Below are 19,864 nucleotides of genomic sequence, written 5' to 3'. Positions count from 1 at the left end.
TTTGTTTTTTTGAGACAGGGTTTCTCTGTGTAGTTTTGGTGCCTGTCCTAGATCTCGCTCTGTAAACCAGGCTGGCCTCGAACTCACACAGGCTCTCAAAGTTTTTTGACACGTGGTCTTGCTACGTAGCTCTGGCTTGTTCCTTCTCTACTATGTCACCCAGACTGTCTCTGAACTGTTGGTAATCTTCCTGCTGTAGCCTCCTGGTGCCAGGGAACCACCAGCTTGTTCTACCTCTTGTTTTCTTAGTCTTTTTATCTTGATTTTTCAACCCACATACCTAAATGTAAGTGTTCTTCCAACTGCTTTGGAGTTTTTTTCCACATGTTTCTGAAGGAAGTTTAGAGCTCTAGAACATGCTAGAAACTTCTTTCCACTTAAAGAGTTAGCAGTGCTCACAAGGGTCACTGGTTGATATTGGAAAGTCGAAGGCAAAAAGCAGAGAAGAAACAGGGGAGAATGAAGGGAGGGGACAGTGACTCAGTAGAAAGGGTTAGGAAGCCACAACACCAGCCTCAAGGGTAAGGGCTAGCATGGATGTGTGTGTGTGTGTGTGTGTGTGTGTGTTTGTGTGTGTGTGTGTGTGTGTGTGTGTGTAAACAGAATTACAAAAGTAAGGATATGCAAACTGAAAAATTTAGCATGGTTCTAAGAACATGCCTCTTTGTCATCTGGAGATAGTTCTTGTTTCCATTAGAATGTATTTCAGTCACCCTCCTTTGAGATTAACCACACAAAATGGCTGCATTATGTGCTGCATCTTTTTATGTATGCTAGAGAACCAGCAACAACAGTTTGTCAGCAGGAGTAATGTCACTCAGCAGTTGCTAGGTAATTTCTTGGATGTTTTAAACTGTAGGATACCATTTGGGGTTTTTCTTGGTGAAATAACTAAAAAACAACCTTAAACAAAAGAATAAATAGGACATACAACTGTGATTTTATGCAAAATAACTTGAACAGATTCTACAGCAGTAGACAGGCTCATGTGGGCTAGCTAAATTTTTGGCAAGAAAAAAAGCTATGAGCTATAGTTCTTTTTATTCAGCTGCCCCTGCTTCATGTAAACACCACAGAGAAACATTCTCTCTTGAGAATAGTTCCACTTCAGATAATTGATTTTCTTACTCTCTCCTACTTTATACCCAAGAAGGTAAAAAACACTTTCTTGTTGCTAATATTTCATTCCTATAGTTCTCTGTTTTACTCCACAAATAAAAATCTTCTGTCATTTTATAGTAATTCTAGATGGCTATAAAGAGACCAAAACAGAATTTACCTTTTAAATGGAAATAAGTAATAAGAAGAACCCATGAAGCGTTAATAAAGACAAATAATTTTCTGTCTGGACAATATTCATTTTCATAAACAGTACACAAAGATAAACTTGGAAGAAAAATACTGGTACCAAAAATGTTTGTTATTTATACTTTGCCAATTTCAGAGACAGTCTAATCTAGTGAGAAACATTAAAGATGATTTCTTGAGATTCTATTAGTAAAAACTGTAAGAATAACAATTCAGATAAATGGTACCCTCCTTTTTCTTCTCTCTCTCTCTCTCTCTCTCTCTCTCTCTCTCTCTCTCTCTCTCTCTCTCTCTCTCTCTCTCTCTCTCTCTCTCTCTTATATTTTGGGGACAAGTTATTTTCTGTAGCCCATACTGGCTCTGCACTAATGATCCTACTGCTTCAGCCTCCCAAATGCTGGGATTACAGGCATGTGCCACTGTGCCTAGCTCTGACTATCAGAGCTACTATTTTGGTCAGAGATGGTCTGGGAAAAGTGTGTTTACAACAACAAAATAATAATAACAACAAAAGTAATATTTATCATTAAACATTAAGGAAACAATTTTTAAGTGTTCTTTTTTTTGGTATGTTCTGGGTACTTTACTAAGGCTTTCCATAGTCCATTGATTGATTCTCACAACAATCTGTTAGAGTAATGTCATACTTTTTGTCATTTCACAGATGAGAAAACGGGATAAAAAACTTTTGAGTAATTTATTCAAAGTCATATAGAGAAAGGCAGTCCTGGAACCTAGATCACTTGGATTCTGTTCAAAGCCCATACACATAGCTTTAACCATTTTCAATGATGACTCTAATGTAAGAGATGGCACTGCAACATGGCAGGGATTAGTGAATGTATTTAATTACAAGAAAAAGAAATATTATTTTAATGGACAGAAGGACAGAAGAGACAAAAACAAAATAATACATAATTCACCATTTAAAAAGATTTGAATGGCTGTGCCCATATGTGATTCCATGAGGGAAATATGAATTTTAAATTATTTTTTTCATTGTTTAACTATTCATGTAGTCTGTAGTTTTTTGTAAGCACTACTAAACTTGGTATATTTTATTCTTTAAATATGAATGTTAGCTATCCAAATAACAGAATGTGAAGAGTGCTAGAAGTATTTTAAAAATAATAATTTTGAGCAATAATATATTCAAAACTAATAGTAATTCTCATACACTTAATACATTCATTTCAAACACAGAAAACTTTTCTACATCATCTGGATGCATTGTCACACAGGACATTTATTTCTAAATATTTTTCTTATTATGTTATAGTGAAACCCCATATGGAATTTCTGAAATGGTTAATCATCTGTATAGGTCCCGTTTACTTTTAGAAAAATTTAGGTAATATTAATGCTGTCTAATGCTGATTTTTCTATTTACTTCATGACTGTCAAAATATTTTTATAAAATAACTTCACACAAAAAATAATAATTTCAAAATTTCTGAGAATTCCTGGAATACTGGTTTACTGTTCCTTCATCTCAGAAAACATGTCAGTAAAAGGTAAAAGATTTCTATAATCTGAAGACCAATTGGGATGTCTTCATCAAACCCCTCCCCTCAGGGCTCAGGGAGCTATGCAGAAGAGGGGGCAGAAAGATGGTAAGGGCCAGAGGGGATGGATGTCTTCAGGGAAACAGTATCTTCCAGACACAACGGGGTTGATACACATATAAACTCACAGAGAATGCACAAAACTTACACAAGTTCAAGCCAGATAGGATACTAGTACACAAGGAAGTGAACACAAACTCTCACCCCAAACCAAGAAGGTATTTGCAATTAATACCCATTGTCAAGGGAACATCAGTTTTCTCCAGTGGGGTGCCACTGGGTATGCTAACGATACTACAGGGAAGACCCTATGCCCAGGGTAGTTGGCCAACACACAACAAACTCAATGGCTTTTTTGTGGCGTTTTGTTTCATTATTTTGTGTCTTACTGGTCTTTTGCTTATTTGCTTTGATTTTTATTTTTGTGGAATTTTTTTTGAAAGAGAGGAAAAAACACAAAGTTGGTTGGGTAGGGAGGTGGGGAGGATCTGGAAGGAGTTGGGGGAGGGGAAAATGATCAAAATATATTTTATGGAAAAATTAAATAAAAAATTAAAAAGACTGCATTTTGAAACACCCCTGAAAAGCAAGGAAATGTTTTTAGACTATTTTTTACTCGAGTTAATAACCAATAACATAAAAATAATGGTTTGGGTTTTCGTTGTTGTTGTTGTTGTTGTTTTTTTGAGACAGGGGTTTCTCTGTGTAACAGCCCTGGTTGTCCTGGAACTCACTTTGTAGATCAGGCTGGTCTTGAACTCACAGAGATCTGCCTGCCTCTGCCTCCCAAGTGCTAGGATTAAAGGTGTACATCACCACTGCCCAGCTAATGCATTCTTTTTTGAAAATTGCTAAGAAAATAGATTTTGAGTATTTTCATTACAAGAAAAATTATGTGAGATAATTCATGTGCTAATTAGCTCAATGGAATCATAGCATAGTGTATACCTATTTTAAAATATATCATACATGAAAAAACAAAGTACAAACTCAAGAGTTTTTAAGCAATTCAGCTACATTTTTATTCTGGGTTACTAGATCAGATTTTACGCAAGCAACTGCTATTTAGTATTTGCGTTTAAGTTTTAGACAATTTTAGGCCACTCTGAGGGTGTGAGCTGCTAGTACCATCTGGGGTCTGGAGCTCTGAAATGTAGCTTCTTCTAGAGAGAATTAGATGTTTCACTCATGCTTGCATTTCACCAAACCCCTTACTGACGTTTAAGTTTGAAGCAAGAGAACAGACTTTCACATTTAATCCCTGTGTTTAATCTGTTTATTTTTCCTGAGCTCATTTAAATGTTTTCGATTAGAAAATATGGAAGGGTTCTAGAACTAGGCTATCTGCTTTCTGGTAAGAGGCTAAAAGTATAAGCTACAGTAGCAGTATTTTTGTTTTTGTGGTGTCAGAGAACCTAGGGCCTTGTACATGCTAGGTAGTTTCTCTGAGCCATACCCCTAGACAAGAAATGGTGTTTTAAATTTGACCTCTAGGTATATATTTGTAATATAGAATTTTCATAGGATTATATAATACTTGGATTGCAGAGCACTAATCAAGATTGTGTCAAAAATATACAGGTACAGATTAGCACGCTTACTGATGAGTGAAGTAATTTTGACAATTAATTGGGAATAGATATAATGGTAATCAGGTATGTGGATTGAGACAAAAATGTGGAAAAAATACAGTATGATTCTGAGGACACTTAAGGACTAACATATTTACCTCGAACAGCATAGCCATCTTTTACTGATGCTGGGAATGGGGGTAGGTTGTCTTTTGCATATACATCTTGAGCAAGGACTCGCCCCATTCCATCTGAAAAAAAAAAAAAAAACAAAGAAATGTGAATAATGGAGGCAATGGGTAAGCAATTAGTCATAAGTAAGATGGGCACAAGTGCTTGTGCAATATCTTGTAAATGGGCTCAGCCAGACCTTCTGATTTCCATCCGAAGGAATAGTAGACAGAAAGAAGAGATGCATCCTAGTGCCTAAAAGATCACATACGGTCAACTTCTAGTAATGACTACAGCAATTATCTAAATACAAAATGCTATACAGTCAGAAAAGATGTGTTCAGAAGATACGCCATTAACTCTCTGGGAACTCAAATATAATATTCTTCAAAAGGAAAGCCAATTTTAAACATTTTCATATTCACTGACCCAGAAATTTCCATTTTAGCATTGTATCTTAAGAATTAAATTTATCTTCATGTAGATCTTTATTTCAGAGTTGCTTATATTAGTAAATATAGAAAGAAGCCAAAATACAATAATATATTTAAACAAACAGTGACATTCTTATATGTGACTAAAGTAATATTTATAAAGAATATTCATGGGCAAATAAAAAATTCTTAAAATGATATATTTTAAAACATGCAAAATTGTCATAAACTATATAATTTAACATTAACATACAAATATTTATCAATAGAATGATGTACATGAAAATATAAAGGTTATAACTTCAAAATGTTAGTTATATCTTTTAGTCACTTTGTTATAGTTTTTTTGCAAATAAACGTGCCACTCTTACAAGAATAAGCTTGTCCTGAAAGGAGAAAGGTAAGGAAAGGAAAAGGCTTCCCAATCACTGGACTTGAATTTTAAAGTTTGATTTTTGGCTTCATTAACCCAAGCGATTTAATAACAAGAAGTGTATCAATAATGCATGGTGTAATTCAAATGGCTCCATGTCCAACTCCCTAAATAATAATAATAATAATAATAATAATAATATTATTATTATTATTATTTTGAGACAGGGTTTCTCTGTGCAGCCCTGGCTGTCCTGGAACTTGTTCTGTAGACCAGGCTGGCCTTAAACTCAGAGATCTGCCTGCCTTTGCCTCCTGAGTGCTGGGATTAAAGGTGTGCACCTCCACTGCCTGGCTCCCTAAATTCTTCAGTGAGAATCTGCCCTTAAAATCAAGACAAGTAACAGGATTTGATTGGTCCGAAGCATTCTCATACTTTATAACACCCCACTGTTTCCACTGTGGTTTGACTTCAGTCATGAGGACCTATTGCTTTCCAGATTTAGGACCCAGAAGCACAGAGATTTTTTACTTTTGAACTCTAATTCATAGAGATATTGACTCTTATTTTAGAGCACTGAACCTTGAATTTGAAGGGAGAACTTGGTACATTTTAGCTTCATATATTTCCAGGTTGGATCTCTTTTGGATCTGTACTTTCCAAACAAGGAGAAGTGGTGAGACCATAGGTCTGATTCCTATTCACACACTTGTTGTCTTTTGGAGGCAGGGGTGGGGGTGGGAAGTCAGGAGGTAGTGTCTGCACTTGAACTCATTTTCCCCTGTTAATCTCTGAATGGCAGGACTATATGCACAGGCCACCAAGCCTTGCTATAATATCAGCTCCTAAATGAACCAGAAGATATAAGGTAGTCATTAATACTGAGCCAGGACTACAATTAACCTCTAGGAGTGGCTCCTTAAATATAACTGATGTGGCTTAATATAAGCTCTATACCAATTTATATACTAAGAGAATGTCTTTGCTGGAATCTTAAATATTAATTAATAATGGCCAATAATCAAAATTAGCACAAGGGCTGCATTTTTTTTTGGCAGCTGGCCCTTAGCAGGTTCACTGACATCTAATAAATGTTTATTAACATTTTTAAGTTACTAAGTAGCATCACGTACAAGGTATCACTCAATCCCCCAAAAGCCAGTAGTAATATGTATTGGTCAAAGTACAGAGACTAAGTGTCTGTATTCAACCACACACAGGACATCTGTATTACAACTCCTCCCCATAAAGCTCAGGGGATATCATGGAAGAGGAGGAGGAACAAAGAACCAGAGGCTGGAGAGCTTCGGGTAGATTGTTTTCTGAACACAAGACGTTAACTGCAGCACTCATGACCTCACAGCAGCTCTAGTTTGCACAGACATGCACAAGATGAAGCCAGTCAACATTCCAGCATGGATGGAATAGGTAGGAGTTCACAAGTCCCTACCCATAGTCCTAGAAGTCGGGGGCCTAGCACCTATTAGGCTGTCTGAAAGACTACTGACACAGACACCTGCACATCTCCCAGTGGCTTAAGATGTGAGTGAACGAATTAACACAATGCTCGAGCAATCTGCTTTCCAGGATATGCTCACTTGTGCTATAAGAAGACATTCAAGGCGGCAGGTCAAAACTGAGTAGTCTCTTTAGGTTTTAACAGGAAACTCGTATCTGATTCAGCTTCCCACCTGATAACTGATTAACAAACTCCTTAGCAGCCTGAGTATTCGCAGTTTATTTTTTAAACGTTTTAAAGATTCACTTATTTTACTTTATGTGTATGAAAGTTTTGCTTCCATGCACACATGTTTACCATATGTTATCCCCTGGAACTGGGGATATGGATTGTTGTGAGCCATCACCTGAGTGCTGGGAATCCAAACCTGGTCCTCTGCAAGAGAACAAGAGCTCTTGGCCACCAGACCCTCTCTCCAGGCCTCTAGTAAGTATGAGTGCTTCAAAAGGGGAATGACTGTTCTAAGTCTTCATAGATCAAAATGGCTGAAAAGGGACAAATGCGTGTGCAAAAATCCAAACAATTTCAACCCTGACTGTGAACACAGCACTCAAATGTGTTTTCTAAGGGTAAAAGCTTAATTATCTTGGAGGGAAACTTATTAAGACATGGGGTCTAAAGGGAGGTGTAAAATTTAATTCTTTAGGGAATGTTATTAAGTTTAGAAAGTAAACAACTTAAAAGCTTTAGGAAGACCTTGGAATTGACCAGATCTACTGGCCCCTCCTTCTTTAAGCAGTATATAAGCAGAAGGGCTGCTGAGTCTCTCAGACCAATAGAGTGGCCTGAAAGAGACAGAGACCAACCAAGCTGCCTAGAAGAGGCACAAGCCAGTTGGGCTGCTTGGAAGAAGCAGAGGCCAAGCAAACTTCCTGAAGACATTCTCCAACCTGTAAGCTGCCTCCAAATTGTGCAGTACTCTCCAGGTTCCCAGTTTTGTGAGCTGTCACCCATGCTGGGGTGGCTTTTGATGATGCAGTTATCTTTAAGTCATTTCTGTTCCTGTAAATGACCTCTTACCCATATTCCTATAAGTTACCACAATACAACTTTGGTGGTATCCCTACTTTGGTTTGTCTTTGGTTCCCTATATGGAATGAGATGTTTGCTCATGTCTTCCCAGAAACAATGCCACAGAACATCTTCCATAAAGGTATTTAATGTTGAGAATATTTTGAAAGCTTAGAGATTGTTATAGATGTATAAATCTCAATGCTTTGTTTTCATCACTTCTAATGCAATTGGGATACATACCTCTGATTAAAACATTAACCATGCCAGAGTGTACAAGCTGGGGACTCTTGGGAGTGTGAGAAGATAACCAGCCCAGGTATGCCTAATAGAGGCTTCTTGTACATTAATAAGGGAACCTTCTAAAGGGAAGATAGCTCTTAGGAACATCTGACCCTTGACTAGGTCCAGTAATAACTTAAATGGAATAACAGAAAATCTGAAATTCAAATGCCACCCTCCACGGGCAGACTCTAATATTAGAAGACCTAGAAAGAAGCCAAAACTTAGTCTTTCTTTTGCCCCTTATGTTTCCCCCTTTCTTAAGTGAGTTTTCTTTTACTTTATGTGTATAGCTATTTTTTTTTGCCTATCTGTATGTCTGTATACCACTTACATTTCTGGTAACCACTGAGGCCAGAGGAGGGCGTCAGATCTGGCTCTGTGAGCTGCCACATGAGTGCTGGGAACTGAATCTGGGTTCTCTGGAAGTACAATGCTTTTGACTGCTGAGTCATCTCGCCAGCCCCTCCCTGCTTTTTGCCCTTTGATGTTTCTTTTCCTTTGTCTCTTTATTTCATTAATTTATGTTTTTATATTTATTCTAGTACATTTTTTACTTCATACACTACATTAATTTTTCTATTTTTATTTTCTTTATTTTTGAGATTATAATATTACATTTTCCCTTCCTTTTCTTCCCCTCAAACCCCCTATATATCTCTCCCTGATTTATTTCAGGCAGAAACAGTAATAATCAGGGCAGAAATTAATTACATAGAGAACAAAGGGACAATACAAGGAAACAATATAACAAACAGTAGATTCTTTGAAAAAGCAAATAAACAAGAGAGACAAACTACAGACTAATAAAAACACAGAGAAAGACCCACATCAGTAAAATGGGCATAAGAAGAGAACATTTCAACAAATACCAAAGAAAACAAAAGGATCACCAGGGAATTCTTTGAAAAACTATATTCTAAAGAGATGCTAAATCAGAAGAAACAGACAAACACCTAGACACATATGACCTGTGAAAATCAAATCAAACCCACATAAACAACTTGAAGAGATCAATAGGAAGAGTGGAGATGGAAGCAGATAGTACTAAAGAATCTTCCCCTAGAGAAATGCTCAGGACAAGATAGATGGAAGACTGAATCCTACTAGACCTTAAAGAAGAATTAACACCAATGGCATTCAAACTATTGAGCAAAATAAAAAGGAAGAAACACTATAAACTCACTCTGGGAGGTCAGTATTACTTTGATACCTATACCAGGTAGGGATAGAACAAAGAAAAAAGAAAGAAAGAAAGAAAACTATGAGTCAACTTCTCTAATGTATATAGATGCAAAAATTTCTCAATTTGAACAATATTTGTAACTGACTCAACTCAACAACACATTAAGAAGACAACCAGGACCAATTTGATTTTGATCCATTGATAAAATTATAGTTCAATATTCCTATATTAATACAGGTAGTACAGCATAAACATACAAAGGTTTGGAAATTACATGATAATCTGAATAGCTATAACAACCATTCATTCATGATAAAAACCCTGAAGAAATTAGGAACAGAGGAACATACCTCAACATTTTCCTCTAAATTCAGTAATGAGACAAGGGTATTTACTTTCATCATTTTATTCAATATAGTGCTTGAGTCTAAGCTAGAGTAATTGGGCAAGAAAGGGAAATATCAGGGATACAGAAAGGCAAGTAGGAAGTAAAAACATCTAAATTTTCAGATGATATGACTCTATACTTAAAGATGTTGCAGATTCTGCCAGAAAACTACAAGATCTGATTAACATCTTCAGCAAAGTAGTAAGATACAAAAAAAAAAAAACATTAAAAATTGTTTTGTTCCTATACCAATAACTAACTTGTTGACAAAGAAACCAAGAAAAATTGTCTACACTCTTGTATAAAATTCCTAGCAAGAAAACTACCTGAGTTGGAAGAGTTCCACAAGGAAAAACTTAAAACAGTGAATATAGAAACTGAAGAAGACATGAGAAGATGGAAAGACTCCTCAGCTCAGAGACTAGAAAATAACTGTATTACAGAGTCGATACAGTCCTCATCTTTATCATGTTATTCTTCATGAAAATAGAAAAACAATTCTAAAATCCATATGAGAGTACACACACATACACCTAAACCAACCCCCTAAACAAACAAACAAACAACTCCCCAGCCCCAAACAAAACCAAAACCACTACCACTGCCACTACAACAACAAACCCCCAAAAGACAAAGCATGTTAGGCAAAAAGAACAGTTCTTCAAATTATGCTATGGAACCATAGTTGCAAAACGAATACTGTACTGGTGAAAGACAGATATACAACTGATGGAAGAGAATAGAGGACCAAAAAATAAACTTATATAGCCATCTCACCCCCCCCTTTCTACAAAGCTGCCAAAAACATACAGTGGAGAAAAAACAGCCTCCTCACATAAATGGGAAAAGGAGATATCCATATTTAGAATAACAAAATTAGATTGTTCTCCCTCACCCTGTTTAAAAAAATCAATTCAAAATAGATCAAAGACCTTAACAAAAGCCTTGAACCTTCAAAACTGCTTGAAGAAATTAGGGAAAACATTTCGAGATAAAGGTATAGGCAAAATCTTTTAGGTAAGACTCCAAATTTAGAAATAACAGAAAGATGTGCTCGCTTCGGCAGCACATATACTAGAAATAACAGAAAGAATTCACAAATGGGACTAAAATTATCATTTTGTTTTTATTTCTGTGAATGTATGTGTATTAGTGTGAGTATATGGCGCCTGTGTCCTGGTGCCTGGATAGACCTGCAGAAGGCACTGGATACCCTGGAACTGCAGTTACAGGAGGCTGTGAGCTGCCTGTTGTGTGTGGTGGGAATTAAACTTGTGTTCTCTGGAAGAACAGCAAGCACTCTTAACTAATGAGTAATCTTTCTTGTGCTGGGGCTACATAAAATTAAAAATCTGTAAAGGAAAGGAAACATCAGCAGACTGAAGAGATGGTCTATAAAATCGAAGAAAATCTTTATCAGCTATATAGATGATGAGATCAATGCAGAGAACATACAAAGAACTAAAAATATTAAATACCCAAAGAAGCAATTCATCAATAAATAGGCAAGAAAAATGAAGAGAAAATTAAAACTACCCTGACATTCTATCTTACCCCAGTCTGAATGGCCATGATCTGGAAAACAAAGAACAAATGTTGGTAAGAATGAAGGGTGCAAATGTCAAGTGATGTAGCAACTATGGAAATCAGCATTAATGGTTCCTTAAAATCTAATATGTGATCCAGCTTTGTTACTCCTGGAGGTACACCCAAAGGAATTAAAGTGAGCACATCAGCAGGGATACTTGCACACCAAAGTGTACTGTGGCACTATTCACAATAGCCAACATATGGAATCAGTTTAGATGTTCATTAACAGATAAACACATAAAGAAAATATGGCATGCAAACAAAATGGAGTTTTATTAAGATGTAAAAAAAAAGAAATTGCATCATTTTCAGGAAAATTGATAAAACTGAGTATCAACAGGATAAATGAGCTATTTTAAATATCCAGACACAGAAAGACAAATATTGCATATTTTTTCTTGCATGTGGAATCAAGATTAAAAATACAACCACCCTCAATGTATTTATTCTATGAAAATAAAATAGTGACTAACTGAGAGGAGGAAGGGTTTAAAGGTAAGAAAGAGGGCAGAAGTAGGCAAGAGGATGCAGTGGTGGGGTGAGACCAATTATCATATGCTTTCTCTTATGTGGACTCTAGACTGAACAGTATATATCTTAAATATATGAAAGCTCAGGGAGACAGGGACAGGAAGACAAGGCTAGTGGGCAGTGGGCAAAGGATGGTTGATGGGAATATGAACAAAGTACAATTATATATATTCTGAAACTGTCACAAAAGAATCCATTATTCTATAGTCTGATATTTTGAAATGTTTACTGATGCAATTTGTGATAGACCTGAAATGGTAACATTTAAAAACTACTGTCATACCTAATGTATGTGAGAAGCTACTGACATACTGTGCTCACTCACAGTTGAGAAGACAGTCTTGACATATATATTTACTTGGCCAAATGACCATTGGTAGGAACAATGTTAAGACCAAGAGCCGTGGAATGTTGTTCTGTATGCTGTGAATGTGTATTGCTCTGATTGGTTGATAAATTAAATGCTGATTGACCAGCAGCCAGGCAGGAAGTACAGGTGGGATAAGCAGGCAAGGAGAATTTTGGGAAGAGGAAGGCTGAGTCAGGAGTCACTAGCTAGACACAGAGGAAGCAAGATGACAAGTCATAACTGAGAAAAGGTACCAAGCCAGGTGGCTAAACACAGATAAGAATTATGAATTAATGAAAGTAAAAGAGCTAGTCAGTAATAAGCCTGAGCTAATGGTCATAGAGTTGTAATTGATATAAGTCTCTGTGTGTTTATTTGGGACTGAGCAGCTATGGACTGGGCGGGATACAAGAAAACTTCCAACTACAACCAAGGATTGAAAAGGGGAATTATGTATATATTTTAGTCTCTATATCATTTAAATAGCTTTTAAAATGAATTTAACATACTTACAATTGATCATCAGAAACTAAATCATTTCATATGTTCAATGATCTCATAGCTATTTTAATACAATTTCTTTTCCACTTCTTCCTTTGAAAGGTTAGACAAAATTTTAGTTCATCATAGATCTTATTTAAGTATTCATATGTATAGGCTTTGAAAGACTGAAGGATTTAAAGTAAAGACATCCTTTGAAAAATACTAGCACAATACTGACTTTATGGTTGATCCTGAAATCATGTATATGGAATAATACAATAAAGTTTCTATGCTTATGAAATAAAACATATAGCTCATTCAAAGTGTTGTACATTTGTATTTTTCCATCTAAAGATGCTCATTACCTGCCAATATGGTAAGCCTAAAAGAATGTGAGTTAAAGGTGTAAGATAAGTGGAAGCTGCTTAAAACCTATTTTTGTCTAAGGAGGGTCAAGACAAAGCAGCTAAAACATGGCACCTACTATTTTACTAATTTAAGGTCTTTAACATCATCTGTTATGCCAGCTACCATTATTAAAAGTATTTTAATGCTGGATCAGGAGAACTACTATGTAGCAAAAAAGAATGTAAGTTTTAATACCTTACTCCTATTTCTTTTCTACTTTTGATTCTGAGTTTCCAGGCAGAAAAATTAGGATGTTGTATAACCATTCTCTAATTTTCACTGCAGTTTAAATATGCCAGTGTTAAGATTCTATGAATAAAACTCTTAGACAATTATTTCTATGTGTGAGTGTGTATGAGTGTCTGGAGACAAGAGGATAATGTTGGGTGGTATTCCTCAGAAGACATCCATCTTGTTTTTTGAGACAAGGTCGCTCATGAGGACCTGAAGTTCACCAAACAGGGTAAGGTGGATGGCAAGTGAGCCTCAGGGTCTCCATTTCCCCAACACTGGGTTCACAATCGTGTTCACATGTGTTAACATGCTTGGCTTTTTACATGAGCGTTGGGAACTGATTACATATTCTCATGCTTGTATAGTAAGCACTTTACTGATGGAACTGTTACTCAAAACCTAAAATTAATTCTTTTGTATTGTTTCTGTCTTCATAAAAATAACTAAGAACTATATTTCATTTAGAAAATATCAAGTATAACTTTTGGGTAGGTGGGGTTTGATTACAGTACTATTTATTAACTACAAGTGCTCAGGAGCTTAGTCTGCTGGAAGTCAATGTCCAAAGACAACTTCTCAGGTTATTAGAAATGGAAATTGATTATAAACTTACCACAGTGGGGAACAATACTGCTATAGTGTTAATGCTGAATGTTCCCCAAAGGCCCAGGTGTACCCAGGGTGGCACTGTTAGGAGATGTCATGGACCTTCCAGAGCAGAGGCTTTGCAGGATACTTCGGTTATAGGGGAGGGTATGTTCATGAGGGGATTGTGGCCTCTGACCTCTTCCTTTTCTTCATATGTATTGTCTCCTGGCTCACGAGGGACATCGTTTGTTTTGTCACTAGCTCTTGCCATGATGTGAGGCCTTATTAAAGGCTCCAAGTCACAGGACCACTAGGCCATGAACTAGAATTTCTTAAAGAAAGATAGCTGGGCATGATGGTGCACCTTTAACCCCAGCACTAAGGAGTTCAAGGTCAGCCAGGTCTCCAAAGTGAGTTCCCATTCAGCCGGGTATATACAATGAAACCCTGCTTCAAAAAACCACCTCCATCTCCTCCACCTCCCCCACCAATAGCAACAATGACAAACAACAACAACAACCAAAAAAAAAAAACCAGAAATTTTTTTATAAGTTAATTATGTCAAGTATTTTGTTATAGTGACTGAAAGTGACTAAGACAACTACATTTCCAATATTTTCACAAACTTTTCTGAAAATCAAAAAGCTAGGTAGAACAGAAAACATATCAAAGTGATTATTATTTAATAACCCAAGGATAAATTAGGTTATTTTGAGCTACAGACACTTTTCAACTTATGCTACATCCTAATAAAACATTGTAAGTTGAAAATATCATTAAAAAATGTATTTAAATGGGGACATGGTGGCATATGCCTGTAACCTTATCACCTGGGAGGCTATTGCTGGAGAATCACAGATTGAAAAGCAGCCTATGTTACATAGTGAGATCTTACCGACAGAGAGAGAGAGAGAGAGAGAGAGAGCGCACATTTGATATCTAATCTAATCTAGTGTACATCATAGCTCAGCAATGTGATAAATGGCTTCTCTTACTATGTGACTGACTAGGAACTACAGCTTCCTTCTGCACTCAGCTTTATAGGACAATGTCATACCACATACTACTAGTTGCAAACTATAAAAATGGACAATGTAAAATGTAGTTTTCTGGACACGTGGGATACTTTTATACCTTTATAAAGCTGGAAAATTAAGTCAGAAATGGTCTCTTTGAATTTTCTACAACACACGGTTACAAGACATTGGTTATTTCTGACTCCTAAGAGAAAACCATCAGAAGGACTCAGAATTGTCTTATTTTTCTGACTCAGTGCTGACAGCACCGTCTTTAGGGTAGAATTCTGGTATTTAGAATAAAAAACAGATGGCCTTTCCCTATTTTTATGAACAGAAAGCTATCTAGTATTTTATTCTGGTTATTAAGTCAATCACAGTTGAACAGAAAATAGGAACAGAAAGGAAAATTCAGATGCTGGCAATGGTGAGTAAGCATCTTCCTTTAGGATGCTATACAAGTCTTTCTTGGAAGACAAAGGCCAACAGACAGATATGATAGTACCTCGGTAGTTGATGATTTCTGTACCAAGCACCGGAGTCATCTCCAGGACTGTAATGAAGGCTTTGTCCATAGATGTCAGAGGAAAAGGAGACATGCGATGTCTTCTAGCCACCTTGGTGATATCTACAGCACTGTGACCTAAACAGGAGACAATTAACTGAGAATAACACACTGGAACATTGATTAATAGGTAAGAATGACTTTAAACACCCAAACTTCCAATGTCGGGGTCCCGGTGAGACAGTATTTCTCCTGTTTCTGACACATGATTGTAGAACATTAAATAAAATTAGAAATGTGCCAAAACATTGTCAAATTTGTTAATACTGGCTGATCAAAAATGTTTACTATGGGTCAAGTAACTATTCTAGATTAACTCCTAATTCCATATCAGAGGAAGGTTCTGTTACCAGTCTTTACAGCTGAGTAAAGAAGCTTAGACAAGTTTTATATCTTTGCCTAAGTCACACAGCTGGTAACCAAAGCGCCAGGATATAAACCTAGGTAGTTTTGGCTTCAGGGTTCATATCTTCAACACTATACTGACCTTTAGATATTTAATGAACTAGTTAGCAAAACAAACTTATTTAAGATTCACTGGGACTGTTCCTTTTCCTGTAAAAAGTCATGGAAGATCACATGCAGCTGTCTACTCTTAGGTAATCTTATTTAGTCCTTCGGCATTCCTATCATACATACAGAAAAACTGCTGATTTTTTATCTCTGATCTCAACCTCCACCCTCAACTTTACATTTGTATATTACCTAGGAGCTGGTAGATAATGTATTTTTCCAGGCTAGTAATCATCTGACATACTTGAATATGCAACAGACAACTCAAACCTAAAATTTCTAAAATTAAGCTCTTATCTCTAACCTCCTTTACCACCCCTAGGATGTTTTATTTCTCTTGCAATTCTCAACTCAGCCATGCATTTTACCAGTTTAGTAACTGGGCCAAACAATGGAGACATCCTTGTCTTGTGTTTTGTCAGAACTCTAACTAAACTACCTTTACAGCATACCTAAAATCTGACAGTTGCTGACTACCTCCACCGCTACTACAGTACCTGGAACATTATGTTCTGGTAAACTGAATGGCCTCTTCTTCCCTGTTCTCCTGATTCTTTCCTTGTTCCATTGCCGTTTATGTGCCACATAGTTAGTTATGTGATCCTAAGTTACAACATACTAATCTATGCTCACAACTCTCAAAGACTTTACATTTCACTTACATAAAATCTTCGTTAGTGTCTATAACGCCCGACATACCATCACCCTCTTTATTCTTGTCTTCTACATTTGTGGTTTACTGTGCCCTAGTTACACTGCTTTCTTTCTCTCAGTGATCATGCCAGGTATCTCTCTCCTTAGGGCCTCTGTGCTTGCTATTTTTCTCATGGACCATTTTCCTTCCAATATTACACTGGCACCTAGGCCTCAGTTCTTTCAGTTTTTTTTTTGTATGTGTCACCTCATCAGAGAAGTTTTTGTGACTATTCTCTCTATAATGATACACGCCATCATTCTTTATTCCCATCCCTACTTTACTTCACACATAATACATAGATATTTACAGCCATATATCTACCATACATACTTGTTGAGCTTATAGAATGATTCATTTGATGATGGAGACAATTTTGTGTATGTGTGTGTTTTCACGTGTGTGCAGATTCATACAGGTAGGTGACCGTGCACGTTTGTGTGTATGGAGACTAGAAGAGAACCTCAAGTGTCATTCCTTAGCCATTTATCCTGTTTTTTGTTTTTGATGCAGGATCTTTCATTAGTCTGAGGATCACTAGTAAGCCAGAGTTGGCTGGCTAGCAAGTTCCATGGATTTGCCTGCCTCCATTTCTCCAGCACTGGGACCACAAAGGCACTCCTGGGCTCAGCTTTTACATGTGGGTTCTAGGCATCAAACTTAAGTCTTTGTTTGCAAGAAAATCTCTTTATCAACTGAACCATCTCCTTAGCTCCCAAGGGCAGACTTCATGATTACTGCATCTTACCCTAAGAGTGAAAAAATGTATGTAGAACAAAGGAAAATGGAAAACAGAAACTACAAGCCCTGCTGCTTGGGTCTCCTAACTGGACTCACAGTTCCCTTCTTTCTTAGCCAATTCTTAGCTGGATGAGGTCTGTGATGTAATTCTGGACAGCAAGATGTCAGAAGAAATCTCTGGAAGAAGATATTTTATTACAAATACTAAGATTAAAATAGAGCCTTCCAAAATAAGCTTCTGTCCTATCTTCCATCTGGAACATGGAGGTATTGTAACCATTTTTCAACCATGAGTTTTAACTCTGCTGATAATTTTGAGCTGCTTGCTAAACCTTCTATTGCTTGTCTGTGGACTTTCAATATGTGAAATAAGTAAACTCTTATTTCTCTAAACTACTTTGTAATGATTATATATGTTCATCCCTCAGAAGACTATAGTTTCTTGTTGTTGTATCTTGCTAAATTTAATGCATCTGCCACAACTCCAGCAGCTGCTCCAAATATGCTCACTGTATTGACTGAAAGGTACTATCACAAAGATTTCCAACCTATGATTGAAAAGAGTCCCTCCTTACATGCATAAAATTGCTTATATACCATATAACACTTACCATATGGACAATAAAAAAATCACAGAAATTTAAAGCTCGAGATGTTAGAAATTTTTAGTGATAAATCTGAATAATATTTTTATTCACTATTATAGTTCAAGACTTAAAAGATTATGACTTATCACAGTTAAAATGTAAAATTAATTAATAACCTACTTTCATTGAGGTCTGAGCTTAGTCAATAAAATATTGTAAAAACCATATGGTCATGACCAGTATAATTGGAAAAAAACTATAATAGAGATAGTGACTTTCTCCTATTCTGTCATAGAGATGCAGATTTCAGCTTTGATCTTTTTTTGTGATATTATATTATATATTATGTATAATCCTATAAAAGCTGTCTTTCTAAAATGTTTAGGTTTTAAGAAACTTATTATTTAGTCGTATAGGATTATTTGTTGAACACTATTTGCAACAGAATAAAAACGTTTTAGACAGCAAATTTGACTATCACTGAAAACACACATGAATCAACACCCATTTATCAAGTGTACTTTACAAACCAGATACTGGCAAGGACTTGGGCTGTGCAAAGTAATATGTGCCCAGTCATGAAGAACACTACAGTTCAGCAGAAAGGGGAAGTATTCAGTTAAGTGAAAGGGTAGTGAACTTTCAGATGGGTTTTTAACTACAGAAGTTGGTAGTTTCTCTTGCTCTCTCTTTCTTTCATTCTTTCTCTCTCTCCCTCCCTCCCCCCTTGTTACAGTGTAGGCATCTACTACCCATGAGAAATCTCTCCAACTTCAAAAGTACTATCTCATTTATAACTTCTTCTGGCACTTGCCCTTCTCCATCTTATGCTACATGTATTTAATATTTGTCTTACGATTGTTAGTGGATTATAAACATGAAAGCATAGCTTATCTTATTAATTTCTATATCCTTCGTCACTTTCAGAATAGTGCATCTATGAAATACTTGAGAGGAGAATGAAAGCCAAATGTTTAAACAAAGTTCAAACTTGGCTATAAAGAGAAAAACAGTTCCTTCTGCTGATGTTTTACTTCTCTAAGTATAAGACATTTAAAAAATGGCTCCAGACCCATGGCCTGCAATCCCTCTTTGTGCCTGAGCCACCTTTTCTGGATAAATGTAATTACCACTTGTATTAGTTACGGTTTCTGTTACTGTAATAAAACACCATGACCAAAAGGCAAGTTGGAGAGGCAAGGGTTTATTTGGCTTACACTTCAGCATTGCTGTTCATCACTGAGGGAAGTCAGAACAGGAATTCAAATAGGGCAGGATCCCAAAGGTATGAGCTAATGCAGAGGCCATGGAGGGGAGCTGCTTACTGGCTTGCTTCCCATGACTTGCTCAGCCTGCTTTCTTATAGAACTCAGGACCAGCAGCCCAGGGATGGCACCACGCACCATGGGCTGGGCCCTCGCCTATGATCATTAAATGAGAAAATGCATTACAGCTAGATCTCAAGGAGGCATTTCCTCAGCTGAAGCTCCTTCCTCTGATGACTAGTTTGTGTTAAGTTGACACACAAAATCACCCAGTACACCACCACCCGTCCAAGAAGCCTCTCTTTGCAGCAAATGGAGACTATCACAGGAAGCGACAACTAGACACAGTGCATCACGGGGAGCACAGGCACAGTGGATATATCTGTAATAGAGCTCCTGTATGTATGGCTCAGGGAACATCACAGAAGAGGGGTGGAAAGATTGTAAGAGTCAGAATACCAGGAAGTCTGCGGTGAAACAGTTGTTCTAAAA

The 19,864-nt window shown here is 36.7% G+C and overlaps 1 protein-coding gene across 14 annotated transcripts in view; it reads right to left on the bottom strand.

The window, feature by feature from the left end:
• Positions 1–19,864, bottom strand: part of Gphn (gephyrin) — a 410,602-nt gene that overhangs the window by 91,189 nt on the left and 299,549 nt on the right. For all 14 annotated transcript variants that reach the window (XM_028876083.2, XM_028876082.2, XM_028876085.2 and 11 more), the window contains 2 exons: positions 15,513–15,650; positions 4,603–4,695 (listed from right to left, as the gene is read on the bottom strand). In XM_028876083.2, the coding sequence (XP_028731916.1) occupies positions 4,603–4,695; positions 15,513–15,650 (231 nt within the window). The remainder of the gene's footprint in view (positions 1–4,602; positions 4,696–15,512; positions 15,651–19,864) is intronic.

This window comes from Peromyscus leucopus, chromosome 14 (genome assembly GCF_004664715.2).
Source record: "Peromyscus leucopus breed LL Stock chromosome 14, UCI_PerLeu_2.1, whole genome shotgun sequence".
NCBI classification, from domain to species: Eukaryota; Metazoa; Chordata; class Mammalia; order Rodentia; family Cricetidae; genus Peromyscus; species Peromyscus leucopus.
The sequence above is the reverse complement of the archived record's forward strand: the minus strand, read 5'-3'. Positions and strand labels throughout refer to the sequence as shown.